The 18,021-nt window shown below is 34.4% G+C and overlaps 1 protein-coding gene across 1 annotated transcript; it reads right to left on the minus strand.

Moving 5' to 3' along the window:
* Positions 1 to 12,022: 12,022 nt before the first annotated feature.
* Positions 12,023 to 17,349, minus strand: LOC126882663 (uncharacterized). The gene is made up of 2 exons (XM_050647636.1): positions 15,501 to 17,349; positions 12,023 to 12,117 (listed from the first exon to the last, which is right to left on the minus strand). The coding sequence occupies exons 1-2, from the start codon at positions 17,347 to 17,349 to the stop codon at positions 12,023 to 12,025; spliced, it is 1,944 nt and encodes a 647-aa protein (XP_050503593.1).
* Between the last annotated feature and the right edge of the window lie 672 nt (positions 17,350 to 18,021).

Raw genomic sequence — 18,021 nt, forward strand, 5'->3', positions numbered from 1 at the left:
TAATTGTTATGTATTTTTTATTAAATTCTTTTAAAATAAATATTGTTTGACTTCGTGTGTTTGTTTTTTTAAATTCGCGCGAAATAATAAGAAATATCAGATGATTCCATACAAGTTTTGGTGTGTGTATTATCCTTTATGTTGATTGCGCTGCCTCCTTTGGCCGCATTGTCAGGGTGTATTGTATGATATACCTTATATCCTTTAAATTTGATGTAGGATTGATTTGTAAAATGCGTTTCAGAGACAAGAAACAAATTCATTTTTTCGATGTCAAGGATTGCTTGTAGTTCTTGTTGATGATTAGGCAACCCGTTGGAATTCCATGCCACAATTCTAAGATCATTAGCCAAATATTTGATAAATAATTGATTTAAAACCTAAACTTAATAAACAATTATATATTGTTTAGTATTTATGGAAGATCCAAGCAGAGAATACACCAGGATATATTCTGTAATCCAAGTAAATTGTTGTTAAAGATGTTCAAAATTGTAAGCATTCCATAGTAACAATATATTATTAAAAAATCAGTTTATCACTTTTCTTTTTTCCTCGATTGAGTATTAGTTTTTGTTGTACAGTATATAAATGACTACAATCACTGAATACAGAGTTAGTGAAAAAATTATCATATTAATTAACTGTATTAATAATTTAAGCAATTATACAAGTAGCAGTTATCCAAGAACATTCAAAAACCATCTCTTTAAAATTAATGATGATATTGTCTAGTAATAATGTTTATATTGTCTAGTAATGTTTCATATATATATATATATATATATATATATATATATATATATATATATATATATATATATATATATATTATATATATTTATATATATATATATATATATATATATATATATATATATATGTATATATATATATATATATATATATATATATATATATATATATATATATATATATATATATATATATATATGCTTTCTGTTGTTTTCCGGGTTTGACTCCGCGTTGAATAATTTTGGTTTTGATAAAAACCATTATTTTGACGACGTTTCGGCAAGATCTCACTTGCCATTGTCAAGTCAGGTAGTTCCGCTTCTCGCTGCTGCTTGAAGTAAACTGAATTTTTACTCACGATACCGTCGCTTATGTAGTTGATCCTGATGCTGCTTGCCCTGCGCGAACTCTGGCTCTTGTTATTGGTCCGGTGTAGGTTGCAGTCGTCGGCGGGATGTTACGCGTGGATGTTGCGGCCTGATTTATTTTGGTCTTTTTCTTCAATACCGTTTTCCAAGTTGTAGGAAGCCGTTGCGCATCATCTCTTTGGTTTAAGCCGTTGGGATTTCTTTCAATTTCTATCGATTCTCTGATTTCCCGTTTTCTTTTTATTTCGATGTTAGCTAACATCGTTGTTTGGTTCAGGTTTATTGTGTGTCCTGTATTTGCGACATGTTGAGCCAGGGATGACGTGGTTTCTCCCCTTTCGATAGCATTTCGGTGTTCTTCTCGTCTTACCTGGATTCTTCGGTTGGTCTGTCCAATGTACGACTTTCCACAATCCCCACACGGAATCTCGTATACACCTTGGCTTTCTAACGATATTTTGGTCTTTGGTGTTGGTAAAATAGTTGAGATCTTTCTGTCCGTATTAAATATCGTTTCTATGTTGTGTTTTCTCAGCACTCTCCCTATTTTCTCTGTCGTACCCTTCACATATGGCAGAATGGTTTTGCCGATCGGCTTATTGTCTTCTGTAGGGTCCTTATCTCTTCTTCGAGCATTTTGAGCTTTTTCGATGTTGTATGTTGAGAAGCCGTTTTTTCTTAACGCTGTTTTCACGTTATGGATTTCTTCATTTTGATGTTCTTGGTCTGTCAGTCTTTCGGATCTTGTAATCAAGGTTTTGATGACTGAATGCAATTGTGCAGGATGGTGGTGTGAAGCAGCATTTAGATATCTATCGGTATGTGTCGGTTTCCGATACACTGTATGGCCTATGTGTCCGTCTTGTTTCTTTATTATTAACACATCTAAGAATGGAATTTGATCGTTTTCTTCCAGTTCCATGGTAAACTGAATTTTATGGTGGATATTGTTGATGTGTTCTAAAAAAGCCTTTAGTTTTTCTTCTCCGTGGGTCCAGATAATAAAAGTGTCATCCACGTATCTAAGCCAAAGTTTGGGTTTGTATTCAGCTGTTTCTATTGCCCGCTGTTCTATTTCCTTCATAAACAAGTTCGCTATTACTGGTGACAGTGGAGAACCCATCGGTGCTCCCTCAATTTGTTTATATCTTTGTTCCTTATAGATGAAATAAGTGTTATTTAAACAGTGTTTGGTTAGGTTTAGTGTATCCGGTGATATTGGATACTTTTTGCTTATGATGTCCAGTGATTCATCTATAGGAACATTCGTGAAAAGTGAGACAACATCGAAGCTGACTAGCAAATGTCCCGGCTCAAGAGTCACACCTTTTATACGCTCAATGAAGTGGCTCGCGTTCTTGACGTAAGACTCCGCTTCTTCCGCGTATGGTTGCAGCTGTTGGGCCAGAAATTTCGCCAGCGGTTGTAAGGGAGATCCGATGGAACTCACAATTGGTCGCAGTGGTAATCCTGCCTTGTGTACCTTGGGTAGGCCGTAAAATTTTGGGCATCTAGATGACTTCTCTCTAGGTATGAGATGGACCTGTTGTTCTTTATTGATATTTGAGGCTTTGATCTTGCCTTTTGTTATTTTCTCTAGATAGGTGGTCGGGTCTGACGAGATGCTTTGATATGTTGTATCATTTAAGATGTCGTTTATTTTTGTTTCGTAGTCTTGAATATTCATCACTACCGTAGCGTTGCCTTTGTCAGCTGGAAGCACGATGATTTCTTTGTTGTTCTTCAAATTATGTAAGGCTTCTTTCTCTTCCCGTGTTAAATTTCTTTTTGGTGGTTTAGCTGTTCTTAATATTTTTGAAACAAAAATAAACGACATCTTAAATGATACAACATATCAAAGCATCTCGTCAGACCCGACCACCTATCTAGAGAAAATAACAAAAGGCAAGATCAAAGCCTCAAATATCAATAAAGAACAACAGGTCCATCTCATACCTAGAGAGAAGTCATCTAGATGCCCAAAATTTTACGGCCTACCCAAGGTACACAAGGCAGGATTACCACTGCGACCAATTGTGAGTTCCATCGGATCTCCCTTACAACCGCTGGCGAAATTTCTGGCCCAACAGCTGCAACCATACGCGGAAGAAGCGGAGTCTTACGTCAAGAATGCGAGCCACTTCATTGAGCGTATAAAAGGTGTGACTCTTGAGCCGGGACATTTGCTAGACAGCTTCGATCAGCTTCGATGTTGTCTCACTTTTCACGAATGTTCCTATAGATGAATCACTGGACATCATAAGCAAAAAGTATCCAATATCACCGGATACACTAAACCTAACCAAACACTGTTTAAATAACACTTATTTCATCTATAAGGAACAAAGATATAAACAAATTGAGGGAGCACCGATGGGTTCTCCACTGTCACCAGTAATAGCGAACTTGTTTATGAAGGAAATAGAACAGCGGGCAATAGAAACAGCTGAATACAAACCCAAACTTTGGCTTAGATACGTGGATGACACTTTTATTATCTGGACCCACGGAGAAGAAAAACTAAAGGCTTTTTTAGAACACATCAACAATATCCACCATAAAATTCAGTTTACCATGGAACTGGAAGAAAACGATCAAATTCCATTCTTAGATGTGTTAATAATAAAGAAACAAGACGGACACATAGGCCATACAGTGTATCGGAAACCGACACATACCGATAGATATCTAAATGCTGCTTCACACCACCATCCTGCACAATTGCATTCAGTCATCAAAACCTTGATTACAAGATCCGAAAGACTGACAGACCAAGAACATCAAAATGAAGAAATCCATAACGTGAAAACAGCGTTAAGAAAAAACGGCTTCTCAACATACAACATCGAAAAAGCTCAAAATGCTCGAAGAAGAGATAAGGACCCTACAGAAGACAATAAGCCGATCGGCAAAACCATTCTGCCATATGTGAAGGGTACGACAGAGAAAATAGGGAGAGTGCTGAGAAAACACAACATAGAAACGATATTTAATACGGACAGAAAGATCTCAACTATTTTACCAACACCAAAGACCAAAATATCGTTAGAAAGCCAAGGTGTATACGAGATTCCGTGTGGGGATTGTGGAAAGTCGTACATTGGACAGACCAACCGAAGAATCCAGGTAAGACGAGAAGAACACCGAAATGCTATCGAAAGGGGAGAAACCACGTCATCCCTGGCTCAACATGTCGCAAATACAGGACACACAATAAACCTGAACCAAACAACGATGTTAGCTAACATCGAAATAAAAAGAAAACGGGAAATCAGAGAATCGATAGAAATTGAAAGAAATCCCAACGGCTTAAACCAAAGAGATGATGCGCAACGGCTTCCTACAACTTGGAAAACGGTATTGAAGAAAAAGACCAAAATAAATCAGGCCGCAACATCCACGCGTAACATCCCGCCGACGACTGCAACCTACACCGGACCAATAACAAGAGCCAGAGTTCGCGCAGGGCAAGCAGCATCAGGATCAACTACATAAGCGACGGTATCGTGAGTAAAAATTCAGTTTACTTCAAGCAGCAGCGAGAAGCGGAACTACCTGACTTGACAATGGCAAGTGAGATCTTGCCGAAACGTCGTCAAAATAATGGTTTTTATCAAAACCAAAATTATTCAACGCGGAGTCAAACCCGGAAAACAACAGAAAGCACATATAGCTCCCGCGGAAACTTCAAGTGTAACATAATTAACCTCTACGGGGAGGAAATTCTACCAGACATCAGAAGATACGAAAAACTACGATCGAAACGAAGGACGTTATTATGCAACCTTACGTTTTTAGAACGCTGCCGTGACGAAAGCATTATACCGACTTGTATGAAGCTCACTTTTCACAAAAACAACTATAAAACTAAAAACATCTTAAGAAGAGCAAGCCTGGCGCTTATTAGAGAGGCAATCCATGATACCAGACGAGACATCGACAAAATGAATGCAGAATCATTACAGCTGCATCTTAAACTAAGTAACACAATCCATCCAACATTATGGAATTTCTTTGAACAACTGACAAACTTTCGAGCAGAAACAGATGCTGATCTCACTAAGACCAAACAAATTAAAAAGTTTGAAAATTTGTTACTACAACAGCGGCCAAAAAAGAAAGAAAATCCACAAATAGAAACAAACAATTTAGTATATAACTTTTCAAATCTGACACTGGATGAAGCCACGAATAGTGTTCTTGCAAAAGGTTTCAATTTTGCTGTTGCACCTACATACATTCCCGTAGAAAACATCATTACTGAGGTAGAGACTACAATTACTAATCTCCCAGCAGAAACAGCCGAGATCATACGCCAAGACGTATCAAAAATATTAAGAACAGCTAAACCACCAAAAAGAAATTTAACACGGGAAGAGAAAGAAGCCTTACATAATTTGAAGAACAACAAAGAAATCATCGTGCTTCCAGCTGACAAAGGCAACGCTACGGTAGTGATGAATATTCAAGACTACGAAACAAAAATAAACGACATCTTAAATGATACAACATATCAAAGCATCTCGTCAGACCCGACCACCTATCTAGAGAAAATAACAAAAGGCAAGATCAAAGCCTCAAATATCAATAAAGAACAACAGGTCCATCTCATACCTAGAGAGAAGTCATCTAGATGCCCAAAATTTTACGGCCTACCCAAGGTACACAAGGCAGGATTACCACTGCGACCAATTGTGAGTTCCATCGGATCTCCCTTACAACCGCTGGCGAAATTTCTGGCCCAACAGCTGCAACCATACGCGGAAGAAGCGGAGTCTTACGTCAAGAACGCGAGCCACTTCATTGAGCGTATAAAAGGTGTGACTCTTGAGCCGGGACATTTGCTAGTCAGCTTCGATGTTGTCTCACTTTTCACGAATGTTCCTATAGATGAATCACTGGACATCATAAGCAAAAAGTATCCAATATCACCGGATACACTAAACCTAACCAAACACTGTTTAAATAACACTTATTTCATCTATAAGGAACAAAGATATAAACAAATTGAGGGAGCACCGATGGGTTCTCCACTGTCACCAGTAATAGCGAACTTGTTTATGAAGGAAATAGAACAGCGGGCAATAGAAACAGCTGAATACAAACCCAAACTTTGGCTTAGATACGTGGATGACACTTTTATTATCTGGACCCACGGAGAAGAAAAACTAAAGGCTTTTTTAGAACACATCAACAATATCCACCATAAAATTCAGTTTACCATGGAACTGGAAGAAAACGATCAAATTCCATTCTTAGATGTGTTAATAATAAAGAAACAAGACGGACACATAGGCCATACAGTGTATCGGAAACCGACACATACCGATAGATATCTAAATGCTGCTTCACACCACCATCCTGCACAATTGCATTCAGTCATCAAAACCTTGATTACAAGATCCGAAAGACTGACAGACCAAGAACATCAAAATGAAGAAATCCATAACGTGAAAACAGCGTTAAGAAAAAACGGCTTCTCAACATACAACATCGAAAAAGCTCAAAATGCTCGAAGAAGAGATAAGGACCCTACAGAAGACAATAAGCCGATCGGCAAAACCATTCTGCCATATGTGAAGGGTACGACAGAGAAAATAGGGAGAGTGCTGAGAAAACACAACATAGAAACGATATTTAATACGGACAGAAAGATCTCAACTATTTTACCAACACCAAAGACCAAAATATCGTTAGAAAGCCAAGGTGTATACGAGATTCCGTGTGGGGATTGTGGAAAGTCGTACATTGGACAGACCAACCGAAGAATCCAGGTAAGACGAGAAGAACACCGAAATGCTATCGAAAGGGGAGAAACCACGTCATCCCTGGCTCAACATGTCGCAAATACAGGACACACAATAAACCTGAACCAAACAACGATGTTAGCTAACATCGAAATAAAAAGAAAACGGGAAATCAGAGAATCGATAGAAATTGAAAGAAATCCCAACGGCTTAAACCAAAGAGATGATGCGCAACGGCTTCCTACAACTTGGAAAACGGTATTGAAGAAAAAGACCAAAATAAATCAGGCCGCAACATCCACGCGTAACATCCCGCCGACGACTGCAACCTACACCGGACCAATAACAAGAGCCAGAGTTCGCGCAGGGCAAGCAGCATCAGGATCAACTACATAAGCGACGGTATCGTGAGTAAAAATTCAGTTTACTTCAAGCAGCAGCGAGAAGCGGAACTACCTGACTTGACAATGGCAAGTGAGATCTTGCCGAAACGTCGTCAAAATAATGGTTTTTATCAAAACCAAAATTATTCAACGCGGAGTCAAACCCGGAAAACAACAGAAAGCACATATAGCTCCCGCGGAAACTTCAAGTGTAACATATATATATATATATATATATATATATATATATATATATATATATATATATATATATATATATATATATATATATATATAAAAAGAAGTCAATCTTTGAACACACTCAGTGATCAAAAGATACAAAGTTGGTTCACCGACTTTATATATATATATATATATATATATATATATATATATATATATATATATATATATATATATATATATATATATATACCAGTTAGAATTTTACTACACGTAATTTGCCGTGTAAAGACAAAAAAAGTAGGGATAGCCGTAAAATATTTGCGCCTACACTCTTAAGTTACTATGCGTAAATGTTTTTTATTTATTACCTATTCGATTTTTTAGTTCCATAATGATTTTATTTTTAAAATTTGTAGTCTTTAACAGATTGTACCAATCTTTTAGAAACTCGTTACTGTTCTAGTCGCTGTGGTGAGTTATCGGAAGGTAATTTAAAAGAAGAGCAATGACGTAGTCTTTCGTAGTGCTTAAAACTCTATAAATCTCCTTATATTGTCATTGTTTCCCAAGCTACGGCATTGGTAACAAGCATAATTAAATCAGAATAATCCGTGTTAATTATTGATAAAATATATTATGATACTCTTTCATAGATCAATCTAATGATGTAGCGAGGATAAGTAGAACCGGATGTATAATAACTGCAAAATGCTAATACGAATACTCGTTTCCGTTTTAATAAATTGGGTATACAGTATTTTCAGAGTAATAATCATTCTAAACGTTTTTAAAAATCCTTGATTATTGCTTTATTTTATGTGATTTGGTTTTTGCCATTAGCTTCAATAAATTCACGAGGAAACATGTGAAAAATATAAAATAGTCCTTGGGCCCACTATTTGAAAATAGTAAGTATAGTGTACAACAAGTGACAAAAAAGATATTTCACGAGCGCAGAAGTTTGTAGGTACCAGACGAAAAGTGCCGCAAATCAAGCGAGGGAGAAATAGGTCACTTTCTCACGTATTGGACACTGTACTTTTTCTATGGATGCGTTGTTGTCAAGAGTTCAAATTTCAAAATTAAATAATTTAGGTTCCTTTAGGTACATTATATGTGTTAATTGAAATAAATTACATATACATATATTATGTAGGTATTTAATATTCTTAATACCTATTTATATACTTTTATAGGGGAGTGCATATAGATATTCACTTCGGAAAAAATCAAACAAGATAGAACTTTTTGTAATTTGATTAAGAAATGTTTAATAAACAACATGTCAAAAAGTTCTACTCAAGAAGAAAGTGCTTCATTTTTTATTAAACATATGAACTACGGAATTAGATGTTTTTTAAATAACTCCGAAAATATAAATTTTAGAAAAAAACTGACTGGACCATTGAAAAATTCAGAAAATTTTACAAAATAAATCTTATATAAATAATTTTCTGAAATTAAATCTGTATCTTCTATAATTTTTTATTTATAACGCTAAAGTCACCCTTTCACAAACATTGGCGCACTGTAATCTAACGTACGGCGAAGTGCACGGTTGAGTTATTTTAATGTAATTCTTAAAATAATGGATGAAATGAAATTTTACAAATTTAACATGAAAGAAGAATAATTAAGTTGGTTATAATAGAAAGAAATAAAATATATAGGCATAAGTACGGTGTGGGCGGAAAGTGAGCCTTACATGAATTTTGTTTAAAAATGATTTAAAAATGTGTAACTAATACAATTTTTCTTATAAAACTCTCAATTTTGCACAACTTACCTTTCAATTATCTTACTAAATGATGTTTCATTCAAAAAAAAATCTCAAAAATTTAATTCAAATGATATAACGTCTCAAAAAATGTAATTTTTGAAATCTTCGTAGTTTTAGAGAATTACCACCATTTTAAAAAGGTATTACTCAAGTTTGAACATGTCTATTACAGTTCTATAAGTGCTTTTTAAATATCTTATGTGGACCATGTCACGAACATTGAGGTCCTACAGCGCATGGCAAAAGAAAAAGAAGTGCTTAATTTAGTAAAACAACGTAAGCTTGAGTACCTTGGCCACGTGATGCGGAACGAAGAAAAATATCGAGTTCTTCAACTCGTCATGCAGGGCAAAATATTTGGCAGGAGAGGACCGGGACGCCGTCATATCTCGTGGTTGAAAAACCTCCGACAATGGTTTGGGATAATCTCCGCGGAGTTGTTTCGCAGAGCAGTCAACAAAACAATGATAGCCTTGATGATCGCCAACATCCGGACCGGATAAGGCACTGAAGAAGAAGAAGTGCTTTTTTAAAGCTTAGGATGTAATCTTTAAAATGCACTGAATTATTTTACTTTAAAAATGAAATAAACTATTCCTTTTTAAGAAAATTAAGAAAGATAACAAAAATGTAATACAAAAACCGAAAATTGCCAGCTAAAAAAATGTTTATACAAAGTGATCAAAACTTTTTTCTGTAAAACTTACCTAAAAGACATTTAATAATAAGCTTCAACAATAATAAATGTTCAGCAAAAAAATTTTTTTTAGCTCTTATACAGTATGTCTCCGTAACTTGGAACCTATTGATAACTTTTTTATTATCAGTTTTACGAAAAAAAGTTATTCTTTATAAAATACTCTGCATCCTATATAGTCTAAGATGCAATTATCAAATATCAAATTGGACTGTCAAACTAACGTCAGAACGTGTATGTATCGATCTGTAAATTGGTGCCGAAATTTGTAATTATTACTGTAAATACTAGTTATTAAAATTAGTTTTCGCGCAAATAGTCACTAATATCAATTGTGTTACGTGTAATTCATCAAGAACAAGCCGTAACTTCGTTCAGTAAGCGATTTTTTACTTAATAATCTTTCAACTTAAACAAATTCAGTGTCAAACTGTCAATAGTTTCTCACTGTTGCTATCCCGTCCCAACGGACGCCAACGGTTAGGCAACCAGTATTGCAGTGATGTATCCAAGGTTATCACTTATTTCCAGACATCCAAAGCGTTAATATAAACAAATTCAAGTTACTTTTGACTACATGAGTAACAATTTAAATCAATGTTCCCCACTGTTAGCAACACCATGTCTGGACCCAATGCTTTCAGTAATCTTATTAGTTCATATGCAACTGCTAGTATGACTAAACCGCGTCCGAAGTATCCGAAGAAGACCGAAGCAATTTTAATTCATGCAGAACCAAATTTAGTACTACTAGACTATGTCAAAGCCATAGGTAATATTGTTAATCCGAAAAACGTCTGCTTCGTCTCAAGAATTTCCAATAACAGAATCTGTATCTATCTTACAAATTCTGAACTCGTCGATCAAATTATAACTGAACATTCTACAATTAAAATAAATACAGTTGAACTACCAGTACGCAGATTAGTAACACCAGCTAAAAGGCTTATAATTTCCAGCGTTTGTCCATCAATCCCACACGACATCATAGAAAAACATCTCAAGGATCTAGGTCTACAACTCGCGTCACCAGTCTCATATCTAAAAGCTGGAATCCCCGGTGATGTATTTACTCATATTATGAGTTTCAGAAGACAAGTATATGTCACTCCATCTACAGAAAACTTTGAGCTCCAAACTTCAATAATAATCCCTTTTGACAACAACTCTCACAGGATATTTCTCTCTACGGATAAAATGGTTCGTTTTTTATGCAAACTACAAGGTCACTTCCAAACCCAATCCCACTTCCCCAATATCAAATAATGACACACTTTCAAACCCAACAAATAATCTAGATCTTAGTCAACAAATAAATACAGTCGATGTTCCCATTACTTCCATAACCCCAAATAATGATTTTCTTCCCCCATCCACCAGTCAGAAACGAAGTCGTTCTGACATCAGTGATACAAGCTCTTTAGAAACACAAACTTCTAAAAATACACCCACTAAAATCAATGAAATGCCCACATCAGATGTAATTGTTCCCACTAAGCATAAAGCCAAAAGATCTAAGAAAGACTCCCCCGATAAATCTAAATTAACTAATTCCACAATTCACACTATCCAAAATATTTTTCAAGAAAATCCAGACTCATTTTCCCTTCCAGTTGAAAATTTCCTAGCCTTCCTTGAAAATACATTCGGCAGTGATAACCCCTTGCACGAAACACAGGAGTTCACTCCAAATGTCCAGGCACTCCTTGACGATATGTCAAAAATATACCCCTCACTTGAAGACAGAACAGCGAAAAATAGATTCACAAGAGTCTCTAAGAACATTAAAAAACAGTTAAATATAGACAACACAGAAACGGAAAGTACAGCATCTCAATCAACCAATAATGATAACTATTATCTCTCAGACTCTTCCTTAACTACCTAAAGCCATTACTGTTATGGACAAACTTCTGATAGAATGGACTGTAATATATTATATTAAAAACTTCTTGTATTCAGCTAAAAAATTAATTACAAATTGTTAAAAAATGTGATTTTATATTATGACAATCAATCTAATAATTTTAATGACAATCTGACAAATATATGTTGTGTATTTTTGATGCTTGTTTTTTCCCGTCATTGAGCAAGGGCGGAACTGTCTATCCAATAATAAATAATACTTTTCGTCCATACTCCCCGCCTTGAACAGCTCCATGACCGTTCAAACACAAATCACCTAAGTTAATGAGGAACACTAGAAACAAGTCTCAGCTAATGGTAATGGACAAATTTTAGTTATTCCTCGTTTATAAAGTCCATGAGCGGTTTTAACAGTTACCACTCGAATTTCACCATCATCACCAGGGTGAACAGACACTATTCTTCCTAACTGCCACTGACAAGTGGGCAAATTGTCAGATTTTAAGAGCACTAAAGATCCGACTTGAATGGTGGAAGTACTACTTCTCCATTTATGACGTTGTTGGAGATCATTCAGGTAAATCTTTGACCATTGCTTCCAAAAGTCTTGCAACAATTTCTGAATCAGTGGGAATCTGGACAATTGGTTTATTTTTATCCCTCCTTGAAACGTATGATCAGGGACAGCGGTCATCGGTCTTCCGATTAAAAAATGTGAGGGAGTTAAAGGAGTGTAATCGTTAGGATCAGATGATAGAGCATATAAAGGACGTGAATTCAAAGTGCCTTCAATCTGAATTAAAAATGTACAGAATTCTTCATAAGTTAGAAGGGTTTGACCAATAATACGAGATAAATGATATTTTACCCCTTTTATATTACTTTCCCATAATCCCCCGAAATTTGGAGTACTAGGAGGAATGAAATGCCATATAATATTCTGAGCTGCGCAAGAGGTGACAATTTCATCCTCTGATTTTCTAATGAAATCATACAAAATTTTTAGTTCATTTTTGGCACCTACAAAACTTGTACCGTTATCTGAATACAGATGCCCGGGTTTACCGCGTCTAAAAACAAATCTTCTAAGGCCTGCCATGAAAGCTTCAGATGTCAAAGAACTAATTAATTCTAAATGTACTGCTTTCGTGGCGAAGCAAATAAATAAACATATGTACGCTTTATACGTTTTACATCCGCGACCTTTTCTATCCTTTAATGTAACTGGCCCTGCGTAATCTAATCCAGTTATGAAAAAAGGTTGTGATATATTAACACGATGTTCTGGCAAATCAGCCATAATCGTAGAACCAGGTTTGGGTTTAAACCGATAGCATCTAATGCAATTCCTTACAACTGTTTTAGCTAGGGACATTCCCGCAATTATCCAAAATTTTTGACGAACTGTCGCTAACAAGAGTTGTGGACCTGCATGTTGAAGTTGCACATGCTCATGTCTCAATATTAGTTTGCTTAAAACATGAATCTTATCTAATAGTAAGGGATGTTTCCCATCATAATTCCTAGAAGATTTTCTAAGACGTCCTCCTACTCTCAATAATCCAGTTTCATCTAGAAAAGGCGTTAAAGGTAATAATCTACTCTTTGACGAAAGGTCTTTACCGTTATTTAATAATGAAATTTCTTCAACAAAACTTTCTGTCTGAGCTAATCTAACAAGAAAAACCTCTGAATCAGTAAATTCGATTGCTGAAATCGGGCCATACCTTCTACTATTAGACTTTGACTTTGAATTATTAACAAATCTTCTACAATAAGCCATAATTCTAATTAATTTGTTCAGATTCGAGTATTTATAAAAAAGTGAATTAAAATCATTTTTTATAGAAACTAATGCCTTAGATTTCTTTCTCATTTCAGGAAGGTTTGATATATCAAGTAAATCATAGAACTTAGTTTTATCAAAATCTGTTGATAAAAATTGAGGGCCATTAAATCAGAGCTTACAGTGAGCTAATTGGTCTGGCAAAATTCCTCTACTACCAATATCTGCAGGATTCTCAGACGAGCTAACATAATTCCAATTTTCAATTGTAGTACATCTTTGAATTTCTGCAACACGGTTTCCAACAAAAACTTGAAGGTTTGCTGGGTCATTATTGAGCCAATGCAAAACAATTTGTGAATCACACCAATAATATGGAGTGTACTAAAAAGTAACAGAATCTGAAACAGATTTCATAAGTTGGACCAATAATAAGCTACCACACAATTCTAATCGAGGAATAGTCAATATTTTGACTGGGGCGACCTTAGTCTTAGCACATAACAAATGAACATTTATAGAACCTTGTGAATCAATGCATCGAGTATAAATTGTTGCACAATATGCGTATTGTGAAGCATCACTAAATCCATGTAATTCTATTATTTTAGGTTTATTACTCAGAACGCACCGTGGAATTCTTAAATCATTTAAGTGACATAACTTAGACTGGAACTTTTTCCATTTATCACACAAATCAGAGGAGACTTCGGAATCCCAATCAAGTTTTAACGACCAAAGAGATTGAATCATAATTTTTACTAGGATTATACAACAACTGGCTAAACCTAAAGGATCATAAATTTTTGCGATTGCAGAAAGCATTGTGCGCTTCGTTATTTTTGATAAAAGATCAGGGTTTTCAACATGAAAACTGAAAATATCTAACTTACTAGACCATTGAATACCAAGAGTTTTAATACACTCGTGATCTCCTAAATTAAGTACTTTTAAAGGATCGGAATAATCTTTAAAGTGATCTAATACCAATTGGCTGTTTGAAGACCATTTCCTTAAATTAAAACAAGCTGACTTCAATATTTTGACCACTTCATCACATCTTTTAATAGCTTCAGCCTCACTTGAAAATCCAGTAATGAGATCGTCAACATAAAAATCTCTCAGAATAATTTCACTTGCTTCAGGAAACTTGATTTTATTATCAAATGACAATTGCTGGATACACCTAATGGCTAGATATGGCGCACTGGCCGTGCCATATGTTACGGTTTTTAAATTATAAATTGAAATTGGCTGAGAAGGACTATTCCTCCAGACAATTGTTTGCATTCTTCTGTCATCGGGATGAACAAGTATCATCCTATACATTTTGCTGATGTCGGAAACAACAACAACTGCATGTTGTCTAAATCTAATCAAAATACTCAAAATATTATTTTGAATTGCTGGTCCTGAATATTGGATATCATTCAATGACTTCCCATTAGTCGATGGGGCAGAACCATTAAAAACAACACGGAGTTTGGTTGTCAGGCTTTCATTTTTGATAACACCATGATGTGGTAAAAAATAATTAGGTTCTGTGGTGCCTTCCGCATCTAAATTATAATCAATTGACATGTGATCTAAATCTAAATATTCTTTCATGAAATTTAAATAACCATTTTTAAGTTCGGGACATTTCTTAAATCTATCCTCTAAATACAATAATCTTTTAACAGCTAATTGTTTAGAATCGCCTAGGACAGAAGGATGTTCCTTCCAGGGAATTTTAACAATAAATTGACCAGTTTCTGATCGAGAAAATGAATTTTTAAAATGATTTTCAACATAAACATCATCCTTTGAATAAGAAATATGAGACTTTGGCTCTTCAACAGACCAAAATTTCTCTAATTGTAAATCATCACTACTAAATCTTTGTGAAAAATGACATCTAATATGATTTTTTGTTGGATATGGAACTTTACCAACCACAATATAACCAAAAACAGTATTTTGGAGGGAGGGTAAATTCTTTCCAAGATCTATGCGACCATCTAACATTATATCCCAAAACAAACTAGCATCAAGTAACATATCTACCTTACTGCTTACATTAAATGAATCATCTGCCAAAGTTATATTAGGGGGTATTGAGAAATTTGAGACATTAAAAGTATAAGTTGGCAAATTCTCAGTAATCTGTTGCACCACTATGCAATGTAAATTTGACTTAAAGTTGTTTAATATAGAACCAATTTTTAATTGACATTTTTTATTTAAAGATGAAACGGAATTATTAATTCCTGAAACACAAATATTTGCTCTATTTGTGTCTAAATCGAGTTTACTTAGAAAATCCTCTGTAATAAAACATGATTGGCTCCCTGAATCTAGGATTACTCGTGCGATATGAGTATTTCCGTATCTATCATATACTCTAAATTTAGCAGTACTCAACAGTACATAATCATTATTTGAACAATTATTTTTTAAAACAATCTCATTTCTATTAACATTATTTTCTGAAGTATTAGTTGACAACTTAACTTTATTTGGTTCATTCTCGGAATCATTGTTCGGGTTGAAATTAATTGAACTGTTTTCTTTAACATGAATATCAGATGGTTTATTTTCATGTAAAAGAGAACTGTGTTTGGCTTTACATATCTTACAACCGAACGATTTACATTGTTTGTAGGAATGTCCGGTACATAAACAATTTCGGCATAAATTTAATTGTTTTATTTTATCCCATCTTTGGGCTACTGAAAGTTTAAGAAATTCTTCACATAGGTAAATCAAATGATTTTGTTTACAAAAATTACAACTTCTGCTTTTACTAGTTAGCAGAGATCTAGAGCGTTTATCTTGGTAATTAGATTTATAATCCGGTTTTGTCACATTGCTTAACTCTATAGTTTCCAAAAAATCAGCACGATTCTTCAAGAATTCAAGAAATTCGTTTAAACTTGGCAAAGAATTATCTATTTTTCTTTTTTCCCATTCCCTAGAACTAAATTTATCCAATTTACCACTTACCAAATACACCATAATAGCATCCCAATGTTCAGTCGGTAGTTGAAGTGATTTTAAAGCGAATAAATGCTTTTTAACTGAATCTATCATGCTTCTAAGACCTAATGCAGATTCTTTATTTAAATTTTCAATCTCAAAAAGAGCTTTTAAATGATTGTTTACTAACATCCGAGAGTTGTCAAATCTGTTGCATAGAGTCTGCCATGCAGAATTGTAATTTTGTGCAGAAAAATCTAAACTTTGTATAATTTTCAATGCATCACCTTTTAAACTCGCACGTAAATAATGATATTTTTGAATATCTGCCAATACTTTATTATTATGAATTAACCCTTCAAAAGTATCTTTAAACTCAATCCACTTCAAATAGTCCCCATGAAAGACAGGTAACTGAATAGGAGGTAATTTGACACCTTCTAATCCACTATATTCATGGCTTATGTCTAACCTTTTCGACTGTGAACTGGATAAATCGGAACATTTTCTTTTTAACATCGTTCTTGCTCTAGACAAAGTTTTTGAAAATATAGTATCTAATCGTTGTCTTTTCGCATACTCTTGTTGAATATCTTGATCCTGACAATTTAATTCAATTGACATTTGGATTTCATCAAATTCAGTAAACAAACTTTCAGTTCTTTCTGTATTCAATTCTATCTGCGAAAAATGGTCTTCGCTTAAATCATTAATCGCGATATTTGTCATCGACTCTATAAATTTAATAAAATTGTTTAATCTTTGTTCAATTATATCTCTTTTGCGATATAATTGACGAAAATCAGAAGCTTTCATAGGCATTTTTAGCTTTATATTAATCAAAATACGTAGCAAATAATATTATTTAATTGTACGAACTAAAAATCAACGTTAAGCAATCAAGTAATAAAAGTCAAATCTAAATCTGTCTTTTATCTAATAATCAAACTTAGCCGAATATTGGCTATGGTCCTATAATCATTTATATTTAAATAAATCCAATAATAATAGCAATATCTACTAATAATAATCAGAAATCGTATAGCATTCCACAAACTAATACTCCAAATCAACTCAAATACATATTTGCATACACACAAAGGTGTACAAATCAATCTAATAAGTAATTATTTTTTAGCTAAATAAAGTTATAGGTTATAAATCAACTATTCAATGCGCAAAATCAAAATTTTTAATTGAACCCCAAAATCCTCAAAAATCTAATAATTTATTGGCACTTTGTTGAAAGGAAATAAATATAAAAATTTTTGTTGAAAATAAATGGAAAAACCTCACATTTAATTCAATCGGCAGAGCGGATCCAATCTGGCTGAATCATAAATTCTTCAAAAACCAATAATCTTCATACCCATCTGGATCTATTAGACCATTGTCTCAATCATCGGGTTCGATCGGACACAATTTTATGCTTATCCGGCTCGAAGGACCAAATGTTATGGACAAACTTCTGATAGAATGGACTGTAATATATTA

Source organism: Diabrotica virgifera, chromosome 3 (genome assembly GCF_917563875.1).
Source record: "Diabrotica virgifera virgifera chromosome 3, PGI_DIABVI_V3a".
In the NCBI taxonomy this organism is placed as follows: Eukaryota; Metazoa; Arthropoda; class Insecta; order Coleoptera; family Chrysomelidae; genus Diabrotica; species Diabrotica virgifera.

Excerpts from the sequence above, each read along its gene's own strand:
- LOC126882663 (XM_050647636.1), bottom strand. The coding sequence starts at position 17,349 with ATGCCTATGAAAGCTTCTGATTTTCGTCAATTATATCGCAAAAGAGAT. Across the intron at positions 12,118-15,500 it reads TTTTGGTTATATTGTGGTTG|TGTTCCTCATTAACTTAGGT; the intron begins GTAAAGTTCCAT and ends ACTTGTTTCTAG.